Source organism: Magnolia sinica, chromosome 13 (genome assembly GCF_029962835.1).
Source record: "Magnolia sinica isolate HGM2019 chromosome 13, MsV1, whole genome shotgun sequence".
In the NCBI taxonomy this organism is placed as follows: Eukaryota; Viridiplantae; Streptophyta; class Magnoliopsida; order Magnoliales; family Magnoliaceae; genus Magnolia; species Magnolia sinica.
The window spans coordinates 6,120,127-6,147,794 of NC_080585.1; the positions used below are offsets into that span (position 1 = coordinate 6,120,127).

General features: G+C 42.2%; 1 protein-coding gene across 2 annotated transcripts; it reads left to right on the top strand.

The window, feature by feature from the left end:
- The first annotated feature begins 6,590 nt into the window (after positions 1 to 6,590).
- On the top strand, positions 6,591 to 26,956 carry LOC131222570 (zinc finger AN1 and C2H2 domain-containing stress-associated protein 16-like). 2 transcript variants are annotated; one of them, XR_009160110.1, is made up of 4 exons: positions 6,591 to 6,874; positions 24,743 to 25,510; positions 26,364 to 26,415; positions 26,553 to 26,956. XR_009160110.1 is itself a non-coding variant. In XM_058217700.1 (3 exons), the coding sequence occupies exons 1-2, from the start codon at positions 6,776 to 6,778 to the stop codon at positions 25,505 to 25,507; spliced, it is 864 nt and encodes a 287-aa protein (XP_058073683.1). In that variant the 5' UTR covers positions 6,592 to 6,775; the 3' UTR covers positions 25,508 to 25,510; positions 26,553 to 26,956. The 2 variants fall into 2 exon arrangements, 1 of the variants encoding a protein (XP_058073683.1); XM_058217700.1 differs by lacking the exon at positions 26,364 to 26,415 and having other exon boundaries at positions 6,592 to 6,874.
- Positions 26,957 to 27,668: the final 712 nt, after the last annotated feature.

A 27,668-nucleotide genomic window follows, 5' to 3' on the forward strand; every position in this document is an offset into this window, starting at 1 on the left:
AGGCATGGTCTGTCCATGTCATGGCCCATTGGATCAATGGTCTGGATCACAGAGACTTGGTGCCCATTTTTCCATAGTCATTGTTAAAAGATTTGTCAGGCTTGGAAGACTCGTTCAGTAGTGAGTTGAGCTGGGACTCACCCGAGTCAGGGTTAAATTGACCTGACTTGCTTGAGTTGGGGTGACTTAATCTAACGTACTGGATTGGGGTCCAACCAAGTTCGAGTCGACTTAAGCAAGTTGCCCTGGAGCTGTCCGAGTCTTAAGACCATGCTCACAACAGAGTCACCGTCAGAAATGTTGCAGCATGGGTCACTATCATCTTCGTGGTCAGTTTACCATTTTGCCTGTGCATTTGGGTACCTTGCACTGATTTCTTTTGAGCATGCTGGCTTGGTTGATACCACCTGGCCCAATGAGTAGATGCAACGGTACATCCACGCACGCCTTAGTGGGATTTCACCACCTGTGGGTATCGAACCCAATACCTCGTGTTGAAACCCCTGAGGGCCCGTTTGGCCGGGCGGATTGAAAGGGATTGGATGGTATTAGAAGGGATTGAAAGTTAAATCCCGGGATTGGCAGGCGTGCCAAACAGACTAAGTGACCTGACCTCGGGAAAGAGCAATCCCATGGATCTTAAGACAATCCACTGACAACTTACCAAGGATGTGTTTGGTTAGAGGGCTTGGAAGGGATGGGAAGGTTTAATCCCGGCATTGGCAGGGCATGCCAAACAGACTCGTTATAGTAATCCCGGGATATAGCAATCCCATGGATCTTAAGACAACCACCGACAACACCATCATTACCTTGAAATCCATGCCATCCACCCTAATACCATTCAATCCCTTCCAATCCACCCGGCCAAACGGGCCCTGAGAGTCTACCACTGAGGTAAGGACTGGAACCCTCTTGTTGGTTCTTATCCTTGCCTATTCCCTGGAACTTCTCATCCTTTCAACGGACCCTTGGACCCTAATCAATGTTCCACTTCTCATTAGAGTTGTCTTTGCCATAAGATTATGAATATCCATATCGTGGTATACGGGTGCCTGTCAACTATATCGGGAGCATTTCGGCTGGGCCTAAAAATGAAATGACATGATGTGTTTGGATCTGTGTCAACCACACAAGCCTATATTGGCTGATTTTTTTCCAAAAAGTAAAAAAAAAAACATTGAAAGCTAATCAAGAAAATAGGTAAAAAATGTGCAATATCGAGTTTTATACCAATTGTTTTATACTGTTAACATGTATTAAGTGTTGCATCATAGCGACTTATGGAAAGTTGGTTATATACACACTAATCGAACGCAAAAATCAAGAGCGATTTGGTGGGTTAGGGCTTAATTGCATTAAAATATAACAAAACTAAAATGGAAAAAAGAAGAAGAGAAATTTGAAAAAAGAATGAAAGCTGCATCTATGCCCACATTGGTGATAAAAAGAATGAAAGTGGCGTCTATGCCTGCACGATATGGTCCAATTTTTATTTTTATTTTTAGATCGACCGTGTAAGTGACCCATAAAGTTACAATATAGTCGTAATTGGTTTTTAGAATATTCGTCTTTGGTTTTTGTAGTATAAGGCTTTACACATGGTTTTAAAGGACCGCACTTTTTTTTTTTTTTTTTCACACGCGCACACACCCCACACATGCACGCCGTGGGATTTCACCACTGTGGTACTCGAACCCTTGACCCGGTGTTGAAACTCTGGGGAGTCTACCACCCGGGTATGAGCAAGGACCCAGGAATCCCATGAACATGCCACCCGTGATTCGGAGAGTCCTGACTCGACTCAAGATTGGATGAGTCAATCTGAGATGTCAGGTCTTTCTTTAACCACGGGTCAACCATCTTAATTTACTTTTTAGCACTTTGTGTTATATTTTGTTTTAAAATAATATTAAAATTTGAATTTTCAAATTTTCGGTGATTTCCCTCCATATTTGAAAAGCTTTGGTACTTTTGTGTTGTGGGTTTTGTCCCACATCGGATTTGAAAAGGTAAACTATCTTGTATATAAGATAATTTTTTTGCCTAGGGCTTGAGCCTCTTTCAGGGGGCATGTGAATTTGGTCCTGTGAAGGGGCTATGCCAATAGCTCTAATCTATGCCATTCATCACACGCGCGCGCGCGCCGCGCCGAGCCGAGTCCGAGTCCTTGTGCGCGACGCGACGGGACGAGATGAACTGGGTTGGGGTGCGGGCGCGGGTACGGTGTGTGTGTACTCGCGTGGGTGTGTGTATGGGTACTCGCAGGACTGTATGTGCGAGAGTGTACTTGCACATGCGCTTTTTCGTTTTAAACCAGAGAGATGCGTCCCTTCCAGTTTGTAGAGGGTGCTTATGCACCACTTCAGAGTCTATATAAAGACAACCGATTCCAGTTTCAAATATACGAAAAATTCTTCTCTTATAAAACGCTCTCTGATATTCGGTTTTAAGCATTTTTCTACTGAGTTCATCGTTGAGTCAACTCAGCACTTTCGGATTAAACTGCAAGTGGTTCGAGCCCGTGTATAGTGAGTGCACCGTTGAGACCGGGTCATAGTCGTTGTATCCTGGAGGTCGATTGCTTTGGAAACCTGTTGCATCTGGGACGCTGTCCAAGGGGAGCAAATTCGATTTCAAGCCGAGTGACTCAGTCACGCCTCGACTCAATTCAATAAGTTCTTCTTTCTCAAAATTTTCTTTTTTTGGTTCTCGATTTTTAATAGTCTATTTAATTCAACCAAATATTCCAACACTTTGTCCAGAGAACCATGTCAATGGCACTTGAGGAAATAATGCCGTGACTTCAGTAACAAAAATGCTTCCCTATGTTTTGATAGACGCATCAATCTTAAAATCATCAGATATTCCTGTCCACCATAAGAGCTTGTTTGAAATGAAAAGTTTAAAAATCAATTCCCTTTGATTAGATGTTTACGTTTGGACTACTCTCTGTCATATAATATAGTTTTTATCTTCACTTCTCCACTTCGTCCGCCTAACTCTAAATCTATTTAAAATCTTTAAAATAAAACTAAAATCTTCTCTACTTCGTTGGCCTAATTTTAAATCTATTTAAAATCCTTAAAATAAAACTAAAAATAAATTACAGCCTATTTTTAATAAATAAATAAATAAATGAAATGAGAAATACTAATATTAAAAAGAATTATTAATTTTGACAAATGGGTTGGTCCGTTGGGCCCCACTGTAGATGGACCACGTCCTGATTAAAGGGCTAGGATCTTCCAATCTAGGAATTTAGAGCACATTCGATATCAACAGTTTGGGTGGCCCTGCTTGTGCCAACTGAAAACCCGAGCGTATGGTAGACTCTATTGCCCCTACATACTGAATTGCCCGTGACTATATGGACGGTCACGATTGATGCGTCATCTTACCACTTGTATCATTCGGTTGCCTGAGTGCATTACACGGGAAGTTATTTTATTTTAAATTAAAAATAAGGTATTTATGCACCACAAATGATCAGGTACCGCCCTTGTACCATAAGCTTACCGTACTGCACAAAATTTCCCAGCAATATGTCAGATGTGTAGAATATCCGAGCCTTTCAAAAGGTTGGTAATTGTATAATTGTATAAATATCACCTGACATTAACAGGTCAATACAAGCATCATGTGGGCCATGCCATCAAAACCAATGAACAGCCGACGATCTCTTACAGCAAACAGTTTAGTCTACCTCATGAATGGATCAGCCAGATTTTCACGACAGGAAATATCATGATGGGCCCCACCTTTTGCACGGATCTGATTTCCTACCCAAGTGAAATATTGGCGGGAAAATTCTGCAGTACGGTAAGCTTATGGCAATGGGCAGTAGTACCTGATCATTTTTTTATGCACCCGAATAAAGTCAATCAATAAAATAAGAAAAAAAGAAAAAAAGAAAAAACCAGCGTATTATGCAATCCAGCATTAAATAATAGGAAATGACATTTACACCCGCTTTTCTTAATCATTCACCCTTTCCTTTGTGATGAACTAGTTTTGGTAGAAAAGAAGAAATGGAAAAGTACCAAATTACATTGGAAAGAGGGTGTTTTTTATTGAGGTGGGCCCATAAAATCAGGCCGGTATGATCATCAGGCGGTCCACCTTACAGGGGAATATTGCTGGTTTAAATCAGAACCGTCAATGTTGTGGCTCGCCCGATTCTGATTTTCAAAGCCCGTGATGTTCGTAGTGGGGCCCACAAATTTCATGGTTCACGTGTCATTAAACATCTCACGTGTAGGCAAATGCGATGAGTTGTCCATATAACCTACATCTAACTGCCAGGAGAGGTTTAAGAGGTGATTCGGGTGATAACCCATCACTTGTGATAGATCCATGCCATTTACCAGGTGGGGCCTGAGTTGAACGATTCCTGTTCCGAAAACCAGGCTGGCCGACTCATCATGCTAACCACGAGTGTAAATTGAGTGCGGGTTCTTTCTAACCATCCGTTTTTCTCCAGCAACTGTGGCTCACCTTATGAGTGAGTTGGCCTGATTTGTGGGTAGTGTATGTCCCAGATCTCTCACACGTGCTCCATGTTGGAACGTGTACCGTAATTCTCCTCCAAGATCTCTATCGCTGTAGCTATCAACGTAGAAAACTAGAACCCAAGGAAAAATCATCTCGGCATTTGCGGAATTTGTCTTGGAGCTTACTCTACACGTGCTGCCCGTGGGGCCCACCATGGGTGTGTATGGCATCCAACCCATGCTGAAGGGTCACCCCACCATAAAATTTGGACGGCTTAAAAATCAGGCCGATCACCATATATGGGCCACCACGTGAATTTGGAAAGTTTTGGATGGCTGTCCAGCCATGTGATCAGTTGCTTTCAAAGCAACGGCTAAAAACAAAAATGTTAACCCGTCAAGGTTCAGTCAAGGAAAATTGAAGAAAGGTGATGGCTCCGGCTGTCTGTCGGATACGTCTGACTTCACAAAATGGTCCATCCATGATATAGGGACCACTAGATTATCAAAACGCCCCCCTTTCCATACATGTGGTCCACTTTATGATTTCTGCGATATAGAATGCATTGTGATTATCATGCATTTGAGATGAGTGGAGCCCACACGCACGCGATGTTTACGTAGAATCTGAACCGTGCATGTGGTGCTCCTCCTTATGTTCACTGCATATCCCCAGAATCATCACCGTCCAACCTCAGGTCAGGTGGGACACACCACAGGGAGCACCACGTAGTTAAGGGCGTCAAATGGACCGGGTAACCCGACTGGTCCAATGAGCCCAACCAGGCTTGAACCTACTAACTTTTCCCGTGGACTGTCGACTGGGTTGGGCCTAGGATGCATGGTCTAATTATTTTTCAGGTTGGGTTTGGGTCAAGTCATTTTAGATGTGCCCGACCTGACCCAGCCTCGCCGGACAGGGATTTTTTTTTTTTTTTTTTTAACACGTATGGATAAAATATTCTATTCTAATATTAGGCAAGAATCTACCTTGGATGAGTGGACCACTTGATAAACGGATAAGAAAATTCAATGGAGAAATTTGAAATGATACTCGGCCAATCAAAATTTATTAGTTCGGGATTGGGCCTTCTATGCTAGGCCATGCTGGGTTCATGCCTTGTGTCTTAAGTGTTGGGTAAGTCCTGGGTATAACCTGGCCCAGTTCAAACCCAGTCCATTGCCAACCATGCACATGACAACTCGGTGGACTCCACCGTCTATCCGGAAGCCTCAACGGTGGGTGTCACCCTCCCAAATGTCTCAATCTTTCCCTTTGGTGTGGCCCGCCTGAGTTATGGCTTTCACTGGACGGCTTGGATGGCACTTACACATCATGTTGGGCCCATAAAGCTGGAAAGTACGATAATTACATAGCTCGAACGGGCGCGGCTTCGGTGGATCCGAGGTGAGTGGATCCTTGACTGTGGGGCCACAGTGATGTATGACCCTTACATCCACGCTGTACATCTGTTTTGAAAGCTCATTTTAGATCATTATCCAAAGAATTAAGTAGATCCAAATCTAAGGTGGACCATAACACAGGAAACAGTGATGGTTGAATATCCACCTTTAAAAACTTCTTGAGGGCCACCGAAATGTTTACTTTCCATCGAACTTGTCAATAAGGTCGCAAAGATCCTGATGAAAGGACCAAACAAATATAGGCTTGATCAAAAACTTTTATGGCCCACAAGAAGTTTTTAATGTTAATAACCACTGTTTCTTGTGGTGTGGTCCAACTGAGATTTGGATATTCTTCAATTACGGAATAATGACCTCAAATGAGCTTTCAAAACGGATGGACGGCGCTGATGTAAGCAATATACATCATGGTGGGCCCCATAGTAAGGGATCCACCCACCTCGAATCTACCGCAGCCGCTCCCAGTTCGAACGTATGTGATCATTCCCCTATGGAATCCTGATGAACGGTCATGATCCCGCACATGTACGTGTTACGGCTCCTCTCTCTACCAGGATTAACTTGGGACGAATTAGTCAGTCTAGAAAGTTCCAGGGTTATTTCGGTAATTTTATCCATGCGACTCCCGGAAATTCCGTTCTCTCCCTCTTTATAAAGAAGAACTAGATTTCGTTGAATCCAAACAGACCGCTTTTCCTCACGACTTCCGTTTCCGCGTTTTCTCCTTCACGCGGAAATCGGAAGTTTTCAGACATCGATTCCAGATTTCGGAGGAAAAGAAATTAAAAAAACGCGGTTTTGAATCTGAAAGTCGGTAATTCTTCTTTTCTCCGATCAATTTCCTGGAAATCGAAAGGATGGGAACGCCGGAATTCCCGAATCTTGGCAAACACTGCAGCGTCGACGATTGCAAGCTCATTGATTTCTTGCCTTTCACCTGCGATCGATGCAATCAGGTTCCATCCGTTTCCTCCGATTTTATTTTATTTTTTTCAAATTTCATTTTCTCTCGCTCGTTATAGAAATTCAGTGGACCGATTGGGACTCATTTCATATTTCATTTTATATAATAAAATAAATAAATTTGTTTGAGGGGTAGAACTGCAACTGGAAGTTTTTCGAATTAATTCGATTAGCTGACTACGGTTTCTGTTGGATTTTCTGAAATTTTAATAATTCCGTTGATGTAAATGATATTGCTGGAAATGCTAATGCGTGAATGTAGAATTTGGCGGGACTTCAATCATGTTGTTGCCACGAGGTTTTATGATTGAGAAATGTGGCGGAGAGAGTAGGATCTTGAATCCCGCGGTCGTTTTTGTAGTAACCATCCATCAGGTGGAGCAGAATGTGTGGCCTTAGTTGGGCCCTTTAACATCTAAGGCTGATTAACGAAGCTGCAGAAACATTTCAGGGGAATTGGGATGTAGGATAAAGGGGAATGCTAATCAGGAACTGATTATAACATGTTATTACACTTGAATTGGGAGTAAGAGCAAGTGGCAAATGTACGAAAGATCTGGACGACTCGTCCAGTGCATCCTGCTGTGAACGGGCCATAAATATCAGGCCATTCTGATGATCCCAACACTTGAGTTGATTGGCCCTGTTCCAATTGAGCGATTAGGATCTGCACATATCCCCACTGGAACTTCTGTGAGAAATCAGGGCGTGTAATAAGAAGTGTGTGATTAGGGTTCCTCTATACAATATACAAATGCAGAACTTGTATTACAACTATACTACTATAGCTGTCATGCCCCACAATTTGGATACAAAATGTGCACCCTCATACCCGAGTTATGGTACATGACTCGTACACCAAGTGTACTTTTTTTTTTTTGGTTAGCTTGTTAGTACACCCCACTGTCAGTTCACACTTCACCCACTAGGGATCGATACCAAGACCTCAGTGTTGAAACGAGGTATCTTATAAACTGGCAAATCATACAGTTGCTTGGAGGCATAACTTAAATGCATTCTAAGTTCATTCTAGATGCTGACTATCATACATCCACACCTATCATACAATTCTACACATTTCCATTAACCACGATCATCACATTCTCCGATCACATCATCTAACTGATAACTCAACTAAGTCCACCCGGGCAGACAGATTGTCGACTGCCTGCCCAGGTGGACTGTGCTCTAATAGCCAACGAATGTCTCCACTCAGCGTCTTGATTAGGTTCGAAAGCATATTTTGTAGTCTGGATGTTGAAAAAGCTTATGACCACGTCGATTGGGTCTTCCTCCTCTATATGCTAAAGCGGATGGGGTTCGGGACAAATGGATCAGATGGATTGCGGAATGCATAGGGTCTCCCTTCTTTTCGGTTCTCCTTAATGGCACCCCGAAAGGTTACTTCAAAAGCGAAAGGGGTCTGAGACAGGGTGACCCCCTATCCCCTTTCCTCTTTCTCATAGTGGGTGAGGCCCTGTCCAGGATGCTCCATAAAGGTCAGGAAGATGGTATTCTGCATAGTATCTGTCACGCCCAAACTAGGAAACCGGGCTCATAAAATTCCCGATCGCCGAATTCGGCGCCGACAGCCTCCGTAGAACCCCATTCTTGGCTCCCAGCGCCCATTCGCCATGTTCCAATCCTGGGATGCTACAAGGAGGATTTTCAACATCAGTTTGATTCGCAATAAGCATAACCCACAAATAACAACCAAAAACTCCATCACATTTTCACTATGATCAAAAACTTTACAAGTACAATGAGCATAAAGGGAAATACAATGAAGATGAGCAAAAACTCCAAAATGATCTGCCACGCGTCCAAGCCTTAGCGCTGCTGCGATCCAACGTTACCTGTACGCAACGGTCGTGCATAAGCTTATAGAAAGCTTAGAGGGTGGTGAAAGTGTATGCTCAAGGTGGTAATGCAGTTATGCAGTATCGTAGTAATGCGGAACATGCTGATGAATGCTAAGAATACCATTAGTCGTACCAAGGCCATGCGGTGCAAAGAATGATGTCGGCCATACCAAGGCCATGCAATGCGAAATGCAACTCAAGTATACAAATCCTTATCTAAGTCCACATATCAATACAGCTCAAAATCTGGAATATCACCGGGGTCTAGTACACTCCAAGCCAGATTGCTGCCCCATCGTGCGCAATAAGGTGAGTGGAAAAGACCTCACTATCCGCCTGCCAATATCGGGCTCGGCTCGTCAATAGCGGACCCATTCCTTGAGCTGGTCAGACTCAGCTTAGCTTTGCTCCCTCCTCTCGAGAGGGTAACGCCACACCCCCTTCCAACCGACCACGACACAGTAGAAAGCGCAACCGTCTGGTAATCGGCACTCGACGCTCATGCACCCACTCGGTCTAGACGTTGGAGCAACCTCTTGGTACCATAAGGGTTTAGGGACTTTCACCCAGGGTTATCTATAGCACCCCATGTAGAACAGTATTTCCGGTATCCAACCCTGCCAACCACGATACGTCTGTGGAGGCTACGGCTCTGATGTCGCTAGGGCGTACAGTAACCATATCACACAATGCAAATGCATGAATCACACTATCCAGTCATATAGCAATCCTGCGCGTATCGTGCGCTCATGTAGGGCAACACCCCCTGCACGGGAGCCCCTAAACAATCTGCCTGAAGGCATATGCTATGATCAGTCATTTCTCATATCAAGCATACGTATGATGCATATGATCATGAATCATGGAACTAAACATGTTATATGGGATGGATAATGTTCATAACGAAGATGGGCCTAGACGGCCTACATATTACACGTACGAGCCTAACAATGGCCCTAGGGGAAGTCATAATGCGGACATTTAACTAACACTATATTTGCAATGGGGACGTCAAACCGCCGTTGCTCCCAAGGCATAGCCCATCGTAAAACATCATTACATAAATCATGTTGGGATTGCACATTGCCATGGATCTTAGGTATATCCCATTGGGCCTTCAATACATCAAATGGGCCGTATCATATGGGCCTTATATTCATCAAATGGGCCACATCAATGAGCCGCACCAATGGGCCTTATGTGCATTGCAATGGGCCATAACCCGTAGGCCTTAGAATGCATTAAATGGGCCTAATCTCGTGGGCCTTATGTGTACATCAAATGGGCCTCGCCAATTGGGCCCTATATGTACATCAAATGGGCCTCAACCCATAGGTCCTAGTACATCTTAATGGGCCTTAACCCATGGGCCCCTAATACATCAAGTGGGCCTCGACCCATGGGCCTTACATATATATCAAAGTGGGCCTCAACCATGGGCCACAAGTAAGCTGAGATGGGCCTTAAATACATATCCAAGTGGGCCTCGACAAAGGGCCACAGGTCCACATGAAGGCCCACCACCCATAATATAATATATAATTTATATATATATATATATATATATATATATATATACACACACACAATATTATACATAATATAATATATATATATATATATACACACACACGCGCGCGCGCACACCCACCGTCCCCTGGACGGTGGGGATAAAACACAAATATTATAGGTATCTAATCTGAACGGTCCATGTGATGCGGAATCCCATGAAAACCCTTGTGAAAAATTTTCACCCTGATCTAAAATTCTGGTGGGCCATAGCAAAGAGAAATGAAAATCAAGGGAGGAAACTGTTTTCATTATTCATGGCCCATCAAAGTTTTAGATCAAAGTAAAACTTGATCCCGGGGGGTTTCACGAGGTGCTGCTTCACATGAACGGTTCAGATTTTGGATCCACATCACGTATGATAGACTCTCCAGAGTTTCAACGCCCAGTCAAGGGTTCGAGGGTTCAAGTATATATATATATATATATATATATATATATATATATATATATATATATATACATACATACACACACACGTACACACCCACACACGCACGCACACGAACAGGCTCACTGTGGGCTCAACACCATCATCGCAGTGGGCTCCACCGTCCAGGTGGACGGTGGCAGCAAAACACGTGCATCACTGTGGGCTCCATGTGGGGCCCACCATAATGTCTGATATGCCATCCAACCCGTTGGTAAGGTCAAGTGGACCTAGATGAAGGGTGAAAACAAATTTTACCCTGATCCAAAACTTCTGTGGACCCAAAAAGGGTTTCAGAGGTAGAGGTTCAATCCCACTGTTTCATACGATGTGGGCCACCTGAGTCTTGGATGGACCTGGAATTTGGAGGGTAGTCCACTGACCTTAGGGCTCACCATTTGAACGGATTAGATGGTAAATAAACATCGTGGGGCCCACGGCTAGAGCCATGGGTGGCTGCCTGTCCGCCCAGACGCTGGTGCGCAGGCAGCGCATGCTGCATTTCTGACACAGCAGCTGTTGCTGCTGTGTTTTTTTTTTTTTTTTTTTTTTTTTTTTTTTTTGATTTCTAGTCTTTCTGTGGATTTTACAGGTGGGGTCCACCTCTTGAGGATCCACTCCGTCCAATGGCCCTCTATGCTTCCAGACAAGCAAAACAAGCTCAATATTGGGCATATTTCGTCGTATAGACAATTAGGGAAGGTTTCAATGGTGAAAACTACTATTTGGTATGGTATGCCCCGTTCGAAGGTCTGATTGATCCCATCTTTCGGCTCAACGCCTAAAAGGGGCTTGGGAAAGGAATGGATGGTGTGGATTGCAGACATACATCAAGGTGGGGCCAAAATAAGTGGGCCTCCCCCATTGTCTTGGAACCAAGCCAATATTTGTGTTTCCCAACCAAAACGTCCAGCGTCCCTGGACGGTGGACTGTCTGGCCGAGCAAGGTGGGCCTGCTCATGTGGGCCACCACTGATGGATGGTGTGGGTACAATACACGCAAAGTGGGCCCCACTTGTAGGTGATTTGGATGGAATACATACCTTGTGGTGGGGTCCATTCAAGTGGGCCACACAACCTCCTATCATCACACATAAAGAAAAAAAAAGAGGGAGAGAGAGAGATAGAGAGTGGGACACGCGTGACGGAGGGACCCCGGCACTATGGGCCCTCCCTTGCACTAAATCATACATCAAGTGGGTCCCATTACATGTGGGTCCATGAACTTGAAATCCAACGGTGGAGATCCCTTCTCCACTAAAATAGACGGTCTAGATGACCCTAAGTATGCAAGGAAAATAAACATCATGATGGGGTCCATGGAGAATGGACCCATCATGGAATGATCATGATGATCCAAGTGGGCCATCGGCCACATCTTAGGATCCAAAGTGAGATCCAAACCATTGATCGGTTGGCCTCACTTGGCCCATCTTAAAAACATTAAAAACTACCCTATCAAAGCACCCACCGCTTGATCTTCTTGCTCCCTTGGCTTCCTTAGCTCCTTGTGCTTCTCTTTGATGGAGGAAGATGAGAAATGGATGGCTAAGATGGGAGATCTAGGGATGGAAAGGTGGGCCACACTTGTAGCTTGGGAGATATGGGGAGAGGCTCATACGTATGGAATTTTTTTTTTTGCTTAGGGAGAGTTTGAAAATGAGGAAGAGGCTTGTAAAGGGAGAGAGAGAGAGGGAGTGATGGGTGATGGAGTGATGGATGTGGTGGTGATGGGTGTAAGAGGCTTCTTTTTTACTGTTGTGGCTAATGGTGTAAGAGAAGTATGAGTTGTAAGAAACTTTTTGACTTTTGGAGCTTGCTTGGGAATGGGTGAAAGGTGATGTGTACTTGACATGATGGGATTGATGGGTTGATGTGACATCTTGTAGAGATTTTCTCGGAATTCGCACGTGCAGCGTTTTCCTCGCACCGAACGCTGGCTCACATCTCCCGACCAGGGTATCGCCTCGACACGCGAATCGCGGCATTGGAACCGCGGCGACGACACGGTCGCTAAGGTACAAGTCCTGGGTTGAGTCGACTAGGGTTGACGGCATGAGAATCAGGGTCGCATGCAAATACCGGTTAAGGGTCGAAGGTTGCTGAACTTCGATCGGAAAGACCGCGGAAGCCTATGGAACGGTACGGTCTAGGATACGGGGCTTACAATATCAACATAGAAGGTATAAACAGCCCGGTGTCGCACGTCCAATTTGCGGATGACATCCTCATTTTCTCAGAGGCGTCTCGCTCCAAGATGGATAATCTTCGCAGAGCCATTCGTTGCTTCGAGGTGGTCTCTGGCTTGAGAGTTAACATGGCCAAGTCAAAGATATATGGGGTTAATTTAGATGAAGAAGAAGTTTACGACTTCGTGAACCGTTTCGGCTACTGTGCAGCTTCCTTTCCCTCCTCATACGTTGGTCTCCTGTTAGGCATTAGTGCTCCCCCAAAATCGGCTTGGAATAAAGTCATCCTCAGATTCGAGAAGTTTCTCGCAGAGTGGAAAAGTCTCTTCGTCTCATTAGGTGGCCACTTGACTCTTATTAAGTCCGCCCTTTCTAATCTCCCAGTCTACTTTATGTCTCTATTCAGATGCCCATCTACTGTCCTGAACACCATCGATAAGATTAGGCTCGATTTCTTATGGCATGGCAAAGAGGACAAGAAGAGAATCCACCTCATGGGCTGGAAGCAGGTATGCAAGCATCTCAGAGATGGCGGAGCAGGTATTAGAGACCTGAAGCAGATGAACAGGGCTATTCTCGGCAAGTGGATATGGAGGCTAGGCTCGGAATCGGACAATCTTTGGAACTCCATTATTAAGTGCAAATATGGCAGATCTTGTGGGGATGGTGGACTAATCCATCGTCATCTTATAGGGCTTCGACTATTTGGAAAGGCATCCTCCATCTTTAAGAGGAGGTTCTAAAGGGCGTCGGATTCGAGCTAGGCAAAGGTGATAGGATCCGGTTTTGGAAGGACCCATGGATAGGAGATATCCCTCTCAAAGATGTTTTTTCGTCCATATTTTGGTTATCCCCCAATCAAGATATTTCAGTGGCTGATTGTTTTTCTGTTATAGAAGGAAAATCGGTTTGGAATATACGCTGCAAAAGAAACCTAGAGGTTGGGAGATTCCCAATTTGGCAAAGCTTCTAGACTGCATCCACAACGTCAATCCCAATCCCGAAGCCGTTGACAGAATCATTTGGAAAAAGGAAAAGTCTTCCTCTTTCTCAGTTAAATCTTCCTACTCTCAGCTCTTTCCTTTCCAGATGGCAATATTAGAACCCCATTCAGCCCACGTCTGGTTTTATTCGGCCACTCCCAAAGTAGTGGCCTTCGCCTGGTTGGTTGCCAACAAGAAAGTCCTCATGGTCGACAATCTGGGGAAAAGAGGAATGGTCCTCCCCAATATCTGCCTATGCTGCATGAAGAACGCAGAGTCGATAGATCATTTGCTGCTCCACTGCACTTTCATTTCGATTTTATGGGCTGAGTTTGCCAGCCGGTTCAAGATGCACTGGTGCATACCAGGTTCAGTGAACCTTCAACTCAAAGCATGGCACGGTATTCGGGTCGGGAAGACGAAGACTCAGATCTGGAGAATGGTAATCCTTGCCATATGGTGGTCTGTTTGGCTAAAGAGAAATGATAGATGCTTTAGAAACTCCTCCTCAGCCAAGTCAATTTCCATCAAAGCTTCAAACCTGGTGATCGAATAGGCCACGTACGCTGACTCCTTAAGGGAAGCAGACTTTCTTTTTTCTTGTTGCTTAATGGCTTTCGCTATCTCAGCGTAGCCTTTTCTGTTTTTTCTGTTTTCCTGCTTTAGTTTTTTCCGTGTTTTTTCTTTGCCGTACTTTTTTCCTTTCAATACAATCTCGTCAATTCTCAAAAAAATAAAAATAAAAGATCAACTAAGTCCACCCATTTGTGACTTTATTTAATCATAATTATCAATGACCATTCGACACAAAATGCCAAGTAATAAATACCATAACAATGTCTAATCATAATTGAATAATATAAAGAAACTTTGAAGTTTGTAATTCAACAGTTCATGTCAATAGTCCATTCAGTTAATTTATCGTAGCAAGTTCATCATCGGATAAATATGGCCACCAATCTTGTGAGTCATCCGCCATCTCGGTCACCTCTATATGGTTGTCATTCAACACTCGTCAGCTGGCCAAACCTAGTGAGTGAACCCATCATGGTTCATGCACGACACAATTAAGATAACATAGAACAACCATTAAAGTACCAGAATGCAGGTATGTGTATGAATGCAGGAATGACATGAAATGCATGCATTAAATGGGATGATTGTCCACTTACTTGGGTTGGATATTTGTCAACTAGCATCCCCACTTGGTAGATTTCTACCATATTGGGTGAGCATGGGCAAGGTCTGCATGTGCTCTTTGAGTAGGCTTCCACTATTATAGTGGGCATCCGGTAACAATTTTACCAGGAAAACCATCCAGGGAGATCCCCCGGGAACTCAGGCACGAGGCGTGCATGCAAATCATCTAGAGCGGGCCTCTAGGAATCGGCACATAAGCGCTATGCAATGCATGCTCAATGCACAATACATCGACATACGCAAGTTGTCATATACATCTCTCCATATGAGAGGTAACTCTGATTGCATAATTGTAATGAACACATGTTCACATAAGCAATATACAATAATGGCCGTTTAACACAATCATTCATACATTAATAATTCAACTTAACATGACAATACAACAAACATAGCAGTCATAACTCATAACAACACCATCTTAATCGTAACGGAGACGAGACATGTTGGGATTCACTCACATATACTTAGTAGAAATAAATCCGCAGAGCAGTCGTGCAGGTTTGAATCTAGGATCCCTAATACATAATTTAAACCAATCATGAATTTGATCTAATTGTTCCATCCAACGGGGCCCACTTTTGACCCAATCAAGGTGGTCCTCCTTCATTCATTAATTAGTCTAGGGTGAATTATGTATATTATAAACTTATTAATCCAATTATCACAATTCAGAATCTAACAGATCAGTCCAGGAATCTGTTGATCGAACCTATCGATTGATCGAGTCAGATCGAAGTCCCTCGATCGAATCGATCTCCGATCGATCAAATTGAGAAAATCAGGATTAAAACAATTTGGTTGCTGGACCATTTTCAACATTTTCGATTGAACGTTCGAGTCCGATCAATGCTCCATCGATCGAATCGAACATAGATCAATCAAATTAGAAAAAATCATAATTTCGTAGTTTAAGTCTCTGGACATATTTTGACCTATTTCTATCGATCGAAGCTCCCTTCGATCAAATCGACAAAGGTCGATTATGCTCTGTTACACGATCCGATTTCTCATAGTTTAGGGATTTTTCTTGATTCTAAGTTTTCAAAGATCTAACATACACATAGGTTAAAATCGAACCATCCAATGATTTTCGCACCATCAAGTTAGGGGAAAGTCAAGGCATTGTTTAGATATGGACCATCCAAGATCCACAACCATCATATGGCATATTTTATTATTAATATTATCCTATGATCGCTTTTGACCATCCAACGGTCAGATCCATATAAGATTTCGAGTAAATTCCCAAATCTAACCCAGAGTCAATATGAGTAGTGTAGATTGGGTCTGACACATCAGACAATCCATCGAATCAACAAATATACATAAAGCAATGATCGAGATATAATATGATCGGTAATTCTAGAATTTGGGGCCTTGATATATTATGGCCTTAGGAATCTTATGATTTGCGTGGATTTGAACCAAAACCACTAAGACGCTCCCGTGTCGATCTCTACGACAAGAGATCTCGCCCATAACCCTTCTCCATTATCAAGCCTTCCCACGGATCAAATCGAAGAGCGTGAGGCTGATTTGCCTTGTTCATGAAGTAGATATGAGTATTCTAAGTTAAAAGCACAAGAAAAATAAAAGGGACGGGTTTTGGAAACCTACCGACGAGAGGTTTCCTCCTCAGGCCTCCCACCCCCCTCTTTCTTTTCTCCTTTCCCTTCTTATAGAGAGAGAAGAACCCTAGATCTAGAAAGTTCTTATCCAGATGAGCTCATTTTCCTTATCTGGAAACTTTACTAATTTGCGCAACAAGTTAATTACTACCGTGATAGAGATCGAGCCTTTGACCTCACCCGCAAACTAGAATCGCGGTGGCACGAGTCAATCCTCCAACCTCTCCTTCATCCAAGGGTGCCTCTACTAGAGTGTTAAGTGTTTTGTTTGTTATTAATTACAAAATTTAATTTTTATTCTAATTAATCTGGAATTTTATATGGGCCAAATTTTAGGGATGTTACAATAGCAGCTTTGAAGATGTCCCGCCTCTTACTATTGGGGTTCTCTATGTACATTTCGTTTTCCTGTCACAAGTGTTGCTTGTACATCTCCACTCTTTGGATTTCTTATTGAAATCGGCACTTGGGAAACTTGAAAAGTCCTAGACACAACACAACACTTCAAAATTGCAGGGACAAAGTGTCCTCGTGACACCATTGAGAAGTGTCACATGTTGGACACTTCAAGTGAAGTGTCCAGACTTATTTTCCCATGAAATATTCTTTTCATCCTTTTCAACTTTTCATCATGTAAATTTCTTAGTCATCTGAACATTTCTTGCTCTCTGTCAAACTTGCTCTATTCTCTTGGCTTGGAAGAAACTATTCATAGGAACTCCCTCTCACGCAAGATGTTTTAGTTCATTCTTTATCATAGGCATTGTGGTCTGCATCATCATTATCATCATCTGAGCCTTATTCCAACTAATCGTGGTCCACATCATCACCATCATCTAAGCTTTATCCCAATTAATTGGGGTTGGCTACATGAATCCTCTTCTGCCATTGCACTCTATTAAGGGCCATAACTTCACTTAAACCATATGTCATCAAGTTTTTTCTTACTATCTCCACTCACGTCCTTGTGGGCCTTCCTCTTGCTGTCTTAGAGCCTTTAACTTGTACCAACTCATTCTTTCTAACCTGCGCAGTTCTTGGTCTTGTTGCGGATGACCAAACCATCTAAGTCTAATTTCCCTTGACGTATTACCTATTGGTGCTACTCCTAAGTTCCTTCGAATGTATTCATTTAAATAATTCTAAATCTGTCCTTCTTCTTCTTGCTATTCATCCATTTTGACATCCTCATTTCAGTTATACTCATCCTATGAACATGTTGTTCCTTAACTACCCATCATTCTGCCGCATAAAGCATGGAAGGTCTTATAGCTATCCTGTAAAATTTCCATTTCAATTTGAGTTGTATATGACGATCACATAAAACTTCAGAGAAACATCTTCATTTCTTACACTTCACTTGAATTCTATGGGCAACTTCCTCCTCAATCTCTCCACTCATGAATTATTGACCCAATATATCGGAATTGGTCATTTTGGGAAATTGCTTGGCCAGCAATCTTAACCAATTCCTGGTTTTCACTTTTATTGTTATTAAAATAGCACTCCATATACTATGTTTTAGTTTGACTAATTTTAAATCATTTAGATTCTAAAGTACTCCTCCATAAATCTAGCTTTTGTTTAGGCCTTCGCTCATCTTGTCAATCAAGACCATGTCAGCTGCAAATAACATACACCATGGGATCTCTTCTTGTTATGTTGCTCCAAGTCATGACAAATAATTATGGTCAACAAATATAACAAATAATTCTAAGTCATTTTGTTCTTTTTTCTTCATTGTTCTCTCACTGGGGTCTCTGGTTTTTTCCTGATACAGAAGTGAGTTGCAGAGTATTGTTCATACAAACTACTATTTATTGGGATGTATTGCATGATTTTGTAGGTTTTAGTTATTGATTATTTTTTAGTGTTCAGGACATTGCTAATTGGTTTCGGTTGGTACTAAATGAATGCTTATTTTCAATTGTTTTCTTCTCTTTATTTCAATTTTTTTTTTGGAAGGCATCTTTTCTTTATTTCATCAATTTGTTTATTTATTAAATATGTATTTAAGGAAGTGCCCATGTGCTTACATTATGAGAGTTTACCGCCATGCAAGACACTTTGATAGTTGGCACTTGTGCCACATGTCCAGCTACCATTGCTTGTCACTTGAGGGAACAATGGAATGAATTACTTAATTGTCTATAAGAAATAATAATGTCATTGCAAATTACTTCCTTTTTCCTTATGATGTCCCAATGCAAGTATAGGACATGAGAATAGCACTTTAATTTGGCACAAACCATGTCTCGACTAGTTGTGAGAGATGGATGTTGTTTGTATCTCATTTAACAATGTTTGTTATTGTAGTTACCCAAATGCTTGGAAGTTGAAATGGGAAACGGGAAAGTAAACATAGGTGTTTTTTAGTGAGGAGGAACATTGGTTTTTGTAAAGAACCATGGATGCTCAACTATGGAAAAGGATTGAGAAATGAACAACAAACACCTTTGAGTACATCTTGTTTGTCTTTTTCTGCTTTTCCTTTTTTGGGGCTAGGAGAGTATATGTCCATATCATCCATGATAAATTATCAATAGCATCGGATATAAGCTAGCCATCAAACATTTAGAACAAACCAAACTAACAAACTCTGTAGCATGGTTAATATCCTTGAAGGAATAGGATGACCCATGTTTTCTTTTCCAATGTTTTTTCTTTTTTTTAAAAATGCATTTTTGTTGATGGAAATGGTAGGTAATGTCTAATTAAAGGTCAACAAATGGCATAGAATGCAATCTAACTGAACTAGTGTACACAAGACAAAAAGGCCAGAGATGCAGCTGATGATTTCATGCAAACGCCCCTGACATGAAGTGTGAAACCACACAAACAAGAGCTTGGATGTCAAAGAAAGTCTAGATAGCTCATCTGACCAAATTGCCTTTCCAATCAAATCTGCCTTAAGCCAGAATCTATGAGAAGTGATGCATTTTTGTTCCATGAATTACAGTAGAAATAAGATCCGTGGACAATTGGAGATTAAAAGTACTTTAAATAAGGAAGTTTTTCTAGACTAAGAGAAGAAACAAATTCATAGAGGTGTGACTGAAAAGTCCAGGTTAGTGAGATCACTAGCTATGCATTTGCAATCATTGAGTTAACTTGTGTGATGTGTTTTTCATGTTCGCATATATTATCAAGCTCAAGTGCAAAATTTAGTCGATCATTTATAGTTTGGCAAAGAGTTATAGCATGTTCGTTTCACTCAGCAAAAATTATTAGGTAATGAAGGTCTTGTAAAAGTTTTTCAAAGTATGGCTGGTGCTTATTTTACTTTGCTTGCTTGGGCTTCTCCAGGTGCTCCCCTGTGCCTGTGCTGTGAGTTTTTATTTATGATAGTGGCAATTAGTTTCTTTCTCCTTCCTAAGAAAAAAGAAAAAGAAGAAAAATAAAAATCTTTCTCCTCAGCTAGCCAACTTGATGCTAGCCAATTTAGTGGTATCTGGGTCCATTGCTTGAAACTTCAATGTCTTAGTAGACCATCTGGAGAATGTAGTAAGAGGTTCACAATCTGCAAGTGAAGTGGGTAGATGCCTCCACCCATAAAGGCAGTTGAGTTTTGGTTCCTTTAGATTGGGGGAGGTACTTTTGCTTCTTTTAATTGATTCAGTTGATTCCGATCTGTTCTATATGGCAGGTAGCTCATCACTTTACATGGGTATTTACCACTAATTAGGATAAGTTCTGAACTTCTGTTTGCCTACTCCGTAAACACAATTTGAATAAGTTCTGATCTTCTGTTTGCCTACTCCGTAAACACAATTTGAATAAGCTCTGAACTTCAGTTTGCCAACTTCTTCATGAAGTCACATACTGTCTTGTTACCACTTCGTATTGAGCAAACTCCTGATGAGACCACTCAATACATCATGACTTCGGAAGGTTGTTTTAGAGATATTTACATTGTCCTTGTCCATATTTATGTGGGTAGTTCGATCATTCATTCATTTGATCCTTTAGGGGCAGAGTAGCCACTCTTATTTTAGGATCTATCAGCCCATGTGATTCTGATTATCAAGTTAATAGATTACAACACAGTGTTGGAGTGTTTTCCAGTTTTCAGTAAGCACTTTGTGTCATCTAGATGGAATGAGTCTAAGGGCTCATGATGACCTGTTGGGCTCTTATGTTACAAAGAAGTCGGTGGCCTTCATTTTTGTTCACTTGCATGGTGGCTTATTTTGTAACCATAAAAAAGACAATCCTCCCCCTCGACTTCCCTCTCTTTTGTTCACACCATAGAAAATACATCTTCTTCTATACAAATTTCAAGAAGCAACGGTGTAGTCCTCATTCAACTTTTTAGTGATTTCCTCAAAACATATACATGACTTGTCCCTCTATTGACACCATAAAAAAGACAATGGTCTCAGTCAGAGCTTCCTGATATTACTTTTGGCTTGTTTATTTATTAGGCCTGAAGTTCATAACTGGCCATTGCATTTGTTAATTGGGCCTGAAAATTCAGAACCCGCCCATCCCATTTGTTAACTGGGCCTGAAACTCAGGCATGAAGCTGATTAGATTATCGGTTGGGCCTAAAACTCAGGCCAGGACGGGCCCACATTCAGTCCATCCACCTTAGGCAGAGTTGAGGCTTGAGTTGAGGCCTGTGCATTGGATGTAGGTGGCTGTGCTTAGTTTTAGGTTTAATAACTAATTGGTCTAGAACTAGGCTTGAATTTGTTAAAAGGCCTACAAATTGTTTCAGATTAGCCCAACTTATTTAACATTGTTGTGCTGATTATTTAGATGGTGAGCCTGGTCCAGCCTGACTATTAGTTCTTGGGTTGATCTCGGCCTCTACTTGGGTTCTTGGCATATGGGCTAGAGCTAGGTATCCTTCAGTCTGTCCTAGACCACTTGTAATCTCACTTTGCAAAAATTAGGTGCAAACTTGTCATGCGGCAGACCTGGGCCAAGATGCACACTTGTAGAAGTTCCTAGGGTGATTCATTAGGTAGGGTACACTGTGAACATCCCATGGACCAAAAATAATGTTGGTATGCTTATTAAGCAGGTTAAACCTGTATGAGAAAAATGGGGGTTAAAAATGTCCAACAGTTCAAATTCAACGTACATGTGTGGTTTACTGGATGATTGTACTAACCGTATTTTTTGGTTTATGGCATGTTTAGTGTGCACTACCTGCTGAGTTGCCCGGATCTCTGAAACGTGTGCAATCTGCCTGAATCTCTTACATTGTTCTGCCCCCTCACATGATGGGCCCCTAATTGAATCATGACCCTTGGAACTTCTGCAAGTGCACATCATGGGTCTGGCCTTCCACATGATGAGTTTGCACCCTAGGACTTTTGGAAGTGCCCATCTTGAGCCTGTGCAAACACACACACACACACACACACAAAAGCAGAGAGAGAGAGGGGGTAGGGGAGCAGGGGAGTTTGTCCTAGCACATTAAGAGAAAAGCTTTGGATACTTTGGGAACATGTGATGATTGATATACATGCATACAATCACCGTACATGTTCTTTAAAGTAAATCAACTGAAACCATTGAAATAGTTTGAACCATCGAACCCTCACAGTTGACAATCTTCAACACAGAGGACTGATCCTTCCCAACATTCGTATCCTACGTTTTGACAGTGGTGACTCCATCAACTGCCTTTTCTTGCATTGCCCTTTCGCCCGAGATGTTTGGTCCTCGATCCTGTCCAAATGCCACGTTGATTGGGTGATGCCTGGTTTGGTGACCGGTATGCTCTTCGCCTAGCACGCCTCCAGTATCGGTAGAGGGCTAACCTCTGCTTGGCGTCTGGCAGTGATGACTATCATTTTGGAGATATGGAAGGAGAGGAATAGTTGTTGCTTCTACGATATTTCTACTTCTTTCTCCTCAGTTGCTGCCTTGGTTTTCCATGACATCAAAGATTGGGAGGCTGCTCTCATCCCTGCGGATCCATGTTGATCCCTGTTGTTCTTGTGTTGATATCTCATCAGCTGGATTAGCTTCGGGTTTGTTGGTCTTTCTTTGGTTTTAGGGGTTTGTCTCGAGTTGTATAGCCTCTTTTAGGTGTCTCTCTCCCTGTTTTTCATTGTCTAGAGTTGTATAGCTTCTTTAGGTTTTTTTTTTTGGTTTCTTTTTGTTTTGTTGTCTCTTTGTTTGTTTCTGTTTGCTTCTGTTTCTGGGTTGCTTTTGCTCCCTTAATAAAGTTTCAATCTTCAAAAAGAAAAAAAGAAAGAAAAGAAAACTCATGATCTCAAAATCATAGACAGAAATGATCCTAACTGTCCTGTTGGTGAGAATCTTTTGGAATTTTTTTCTCAGAAAGATGATGATTTTATTAATCAAGGGGGGCCAGAAAAGAATATACAAAAACCCAGAAGCTACAAGGAAACCCACAAGTTACAAGGATACCCAAGAATCAGAAGAAAGCCATTTGTTGAATTCACTAACCTATGTCTATGAATTAGAGGTTGAGATCCTCTAATCAATCTTATTTTGGGACAATGCCCATTTTCAGTGGGTCCTACTATTTTGATGATCATAATGTGCTTTGTGTATGGTTGTTAAGTGCATGCTCATGGCACCTGTCTGCCAGTCTATAAAATTACCTTCCCAATGGAAACCGGTTAACATCCAGTTACTCTTTCCTAGTCATTCAAGGTCTGTGGTCAAGCCTTCAAGTGGTTCAATAGAACAACGTGGATGGTGATAAGATTTTAACACGTGTGAGCATAGCAAACCTCTAGGTTGATGTTTCCTTTTTAAGAAGTTGTCTGTAAGAAAAGAAAGGTGATTTAAAGTGGATATTAGTTCCCAGAAAAGAAAAGAAAAGAAAAGAAAGGGGATTCCAGTATGACAGCATATGTAAGATCTGGGGCCATTTTTTATCACTTTAAAGTTTCCATCGGGCAACTTGGATAGTCTAATCAATTTATCTGGACTATGCATTAGGTTTAGCACACGCTTCATAGGCTTCCATACAAAGTCACACCAACCACAGTTCTAAAATGGATGGTTAAGTAACTTAAAGTGGATGGTCATGACAGCTTATTTAAAAAATAGTTCCAATCAAATATTTGATCTATTTGTTGGCGCCATCATGGATTGCCCATCAAATCAGTGGTTTTCGTGATTTTTTTGCTATCTAAATTGTTAAAAAGCCTTTATTTATAAAAGGGCAAGTTATTTGATACTCCAGCAGATTGATTGATACTCAAGCACTCAGACATTGTCTATGTGCCATATATAACTCAAATTAAATGGTTCAAATTGTGGGAACCATTGTAGAAGGTCATCTTCCAAAATTCAGATACGTTCGAGGTGCGAGTTCTGAATTCTACATATAATCACTTGAATGTTATGCTGGTGCAAGATCCAAACCACTAAACATACATATCACATATGCTAGATGTATGGGGATAAAATTCAGGCTGATCCACTCATCAGATGGTCCAGACTTTGTGAAATAAATGGATGATTGAGAAAAATCTACTCAGATTCTTCCGTCATAATGCGCGTAGCCTCTAAATTTCATGACCAAAGTGTCCTTTAATTGTGTCCCACCAGATGTGTGGATTGGATTCCGTATGCATGTGGCCTATGGGCACATGTGCGCAAGCGCTACACTGACATGACATGGGATTAAACTGAAAGTTGCAACTGCCTCTTTATATGTAGTATAGATAGATTTGCACAAGTGGGCAACCCGTGTGGACTTCCATTGGGCTGTGAAATTGGAGATGCTAAGAAGGGGTGAATCCATAGTTGGTGCCACATATTTGTGCCTCTAAAATCCTCCAGTAAGTTTGGGCATGCTTGTGATAGAAGTTAATAGGTTTTCTTTGCTGCCTTGAGATCTTCATTTTTAATTTCTTGAATTCAATAAGTTGCTACTATCGATGAACCTTCTACCTCATTATTAAGGTAGCCTTTTATTACTGCTGTGAACTCTCTATTGTTTCTAGTACCACCACTGCATTCTTTTGGGCATGCATATGACTTTCAACAATGTTATTCAGGTATTCTGTTTAGAGCATAGAAGTTACACTAAACACCTATGTCCCAATGCCAACCAACAAGACGTCACTGTCCTAGTCTGCCCGCTCTGTGCTAAAGGTGTTCGCCTGATATCTGATCAAGACCCTAATATTACTTGGGAGTTGCATGTTAATACCGACTGTGACCCATCAAATTACCAGAAAGCAACGAAGAAAAAGCGGTGTCCTGCCCCTGGCTGCAGAGAAACACTAACATTCTCAAACACAATCAGATGCAGAGACTGCACCCTAGAGCATTGCCTGAAGCACCGATTTGGGCCTGACCACAAGTGTCCAGGACCTAAGAAACCCGAATCGGGATTTCCATTTATGGGTCTTCTAAGGAGGAGTCAGAAGGATGATTCAAGATCAGTCAACAGTCCAGCTGCGTCGCCCCGGTGGGCTACAAACTTTCTCACTGCGGCTTCGAGTGTTCGTGCATCTGCTGAAGCTGGTATGGCAAAATTGAGTATAGCAACTACCCAAGCATTGCAGAAGGCAAAGGATGGGATGGCGCAGAGCAGCAGCGGTGGTGGACTGGTGGAGGAGTGTGTTCAGTGTCCGGCGAGGTTCTCCACAGTTACAGCTCTGATAGAGCATGTCGAGAAAGTTCATGAAGGTGGTGGCCGAGCCGGTCCTAAGAAGGTAACCATTGATGTCTGTCCCAAGTGCAGTAGAGGGTTCCGAGATGCGGTTGCTTTGGTGGAGCATGTAGAAAGAGACCATGGCGGAACTTCAACTGCTTAAAAGGTATATTGATCACTTTCAAATGATTTCCCTTGCTTGCGGTACTGTCTGTTTGAAATATCTGGTTCCATAAAACTGCTTGTTGGGTTTGGCATTGGACGGCATGCATTCCGGCCAAGTTTACAAGATATAGAACTCTTGCAAGTTTTCTCAAGTGTTCAATTGTTTGCTGTATTGATGAAAATGCCCCTGAATCTTTTGAAAGCAATGATAAATTCTCTCCGCTCTTTGCAATGTTGAAGGTTTTAGTTTGTTTTCATGACATGATGCTGGTGCTGATCAGATGTGAAATGGATTCTATATACGAGGCACTGTCATTTTTCATGATAATGACAGAGACGTCTACCTGCAGTAGTTTCTGTGAGTCCTCTGAAGCACCCATTTTTTTCCTGAACCAAACCAACTTGTTGTTTCTATTTGCATTTCCCAAAATCCTTTACCAATCCCTCCCATATATGTGGTTGCTCTACTTGCAAAAGATCTACTAAACTTCTAAGGTGGAATTTGGTTGAACCTGACTAATCATGGTTGGTTGGGCTTCGGAAGTGTACTTAATACATTTCGTGTCCAAGGCAGCACGGAAAACAGAACCGCGATAAGCGAGCTAGCATTGTCAAACTACTTCCCGCAAAATAACAAATGTGAAAAGAATATGAAGGGTCCCATTCTTATCTCAATAATGATTGGCAGTAGCACATCCAAATGGCCATGGAAACCATCACTCAGCACCACTGCAATATAAGCGAACATGTCTATTCATGTGTCTGTGTTCATGCATGTGTATGTTTTCATTGTTTTACATCTTTTGTTGTGCATATGCACACCCTTATGAACTTAAGGAACCGTTTGCATGCAGCGATGCTGATCGAACTGGATTGTTTTAGTCCTATCCATTTCATTTTGAGCAGGTGATGAAAGAAAACCAAACGTCTGGCTGTGTCCAGATTCCTTTCTTATACAAACAGTTGGTATTCTCCACTGATCCATACAGACCCTCATGTGTCAGAATGGCTCACAAAACCATCAATGTTGTTTCTGTTCGCAGGTTGCATCAGTCCTCTACTATACATCCGAGATTTCGAACCGTGCAATATGACTTCATGCAGAGAAAGCGACGACGTGCAACCATTCGAAGGCCCCACCCATAACTGCATTGCGGTTGTTGCAGATTTTCAAGCTGCATATGTTTGCCTGGAACATTTGCGACTTCACTACCATTGTTTCTCCCACTGGTAATTCACTTACCATTTATACACCTGGGAATTAAGTTAGCACCATTCCATGCCTAAAAATGTAGCTGGTTATACAACTACGGTAACATCACGACCCCAGTGTGCAAAGCAAACGCTGAGAGTTGGTGTGCATGTTGTCTCCGACCATTAAAAAGACATTCTGTAGGAGCTAGCAATAATTAGAAAATGCGAATTTCAGATGGTTCTTTTGAATGCATGTCAGGGTTGTTGGCTCTTCCCATACCTGACCAAAAAAACAAAAACAGAGACGAGAGAGAGAGAGAAGTGTGGCCCACATGGTCCAAAAAATAAAATCAGGGTGCATCCAAGGTGGGGCCCACATGGACTAATCCAAATTACATTGAGCAATTGATGGTGCTCATTTCCAAGATTGTTAAAGCTTGTGCGAATTTACTGGCTGGATCCTTGTGAAAGATTATGAAAGGGATAATAACGATCGCCTCCATCACCACCACCCTCATGTATGGCCAACCCCACATGGTTTAGGTGGTGTCTTTTCCTTTATTTTTCTTAACGATGGTCGCATCCAAAGTTGGGTCATCAGATGAATGAGTCAGATATCCCAGTTGTGGCCAGATGGACGGTGCTAGTGGGCATCTGATCAAGATGGGCGGAGCTTTGGATAACCCAACTCTTACTGGGGAGGATAAGGTACAGCCCTGACCGTGGGGCCTACTTTGATGTATGTATTGTATATGCATGCCATCTGTTTTGCCAGCTCATTCTAGGGCATGAACCCAAAAATGAAGCAGATCCAAAACTCTGGTGGACCACACCATAGGAAACGGTGGTGATCGAATGCCCAGCATTAAAAACCTCTTAGGGCACACCGTTATGTTTATTTGGCATTCAACCTGTTTATAAGGTCACACATACCGGGATGAAGGGAGAAAACCAATATCAGGGCT

Coding starts and splice junctions, on each gene's coding strand:
- LOC131222570 (XM_058217700.1), top strand. CDS start 6,776: ATGGGAACGCCGGAATTCCCGAATCTTGGCAAACACTGCAGCGTCGAC. Junction 6,875..24,742: donor CCTGCGATCGATGCAATCAG/GTTCCATCCGTT, acceptor AATGTTATTCAG/GTATTCTGTTTAGAGCATAG.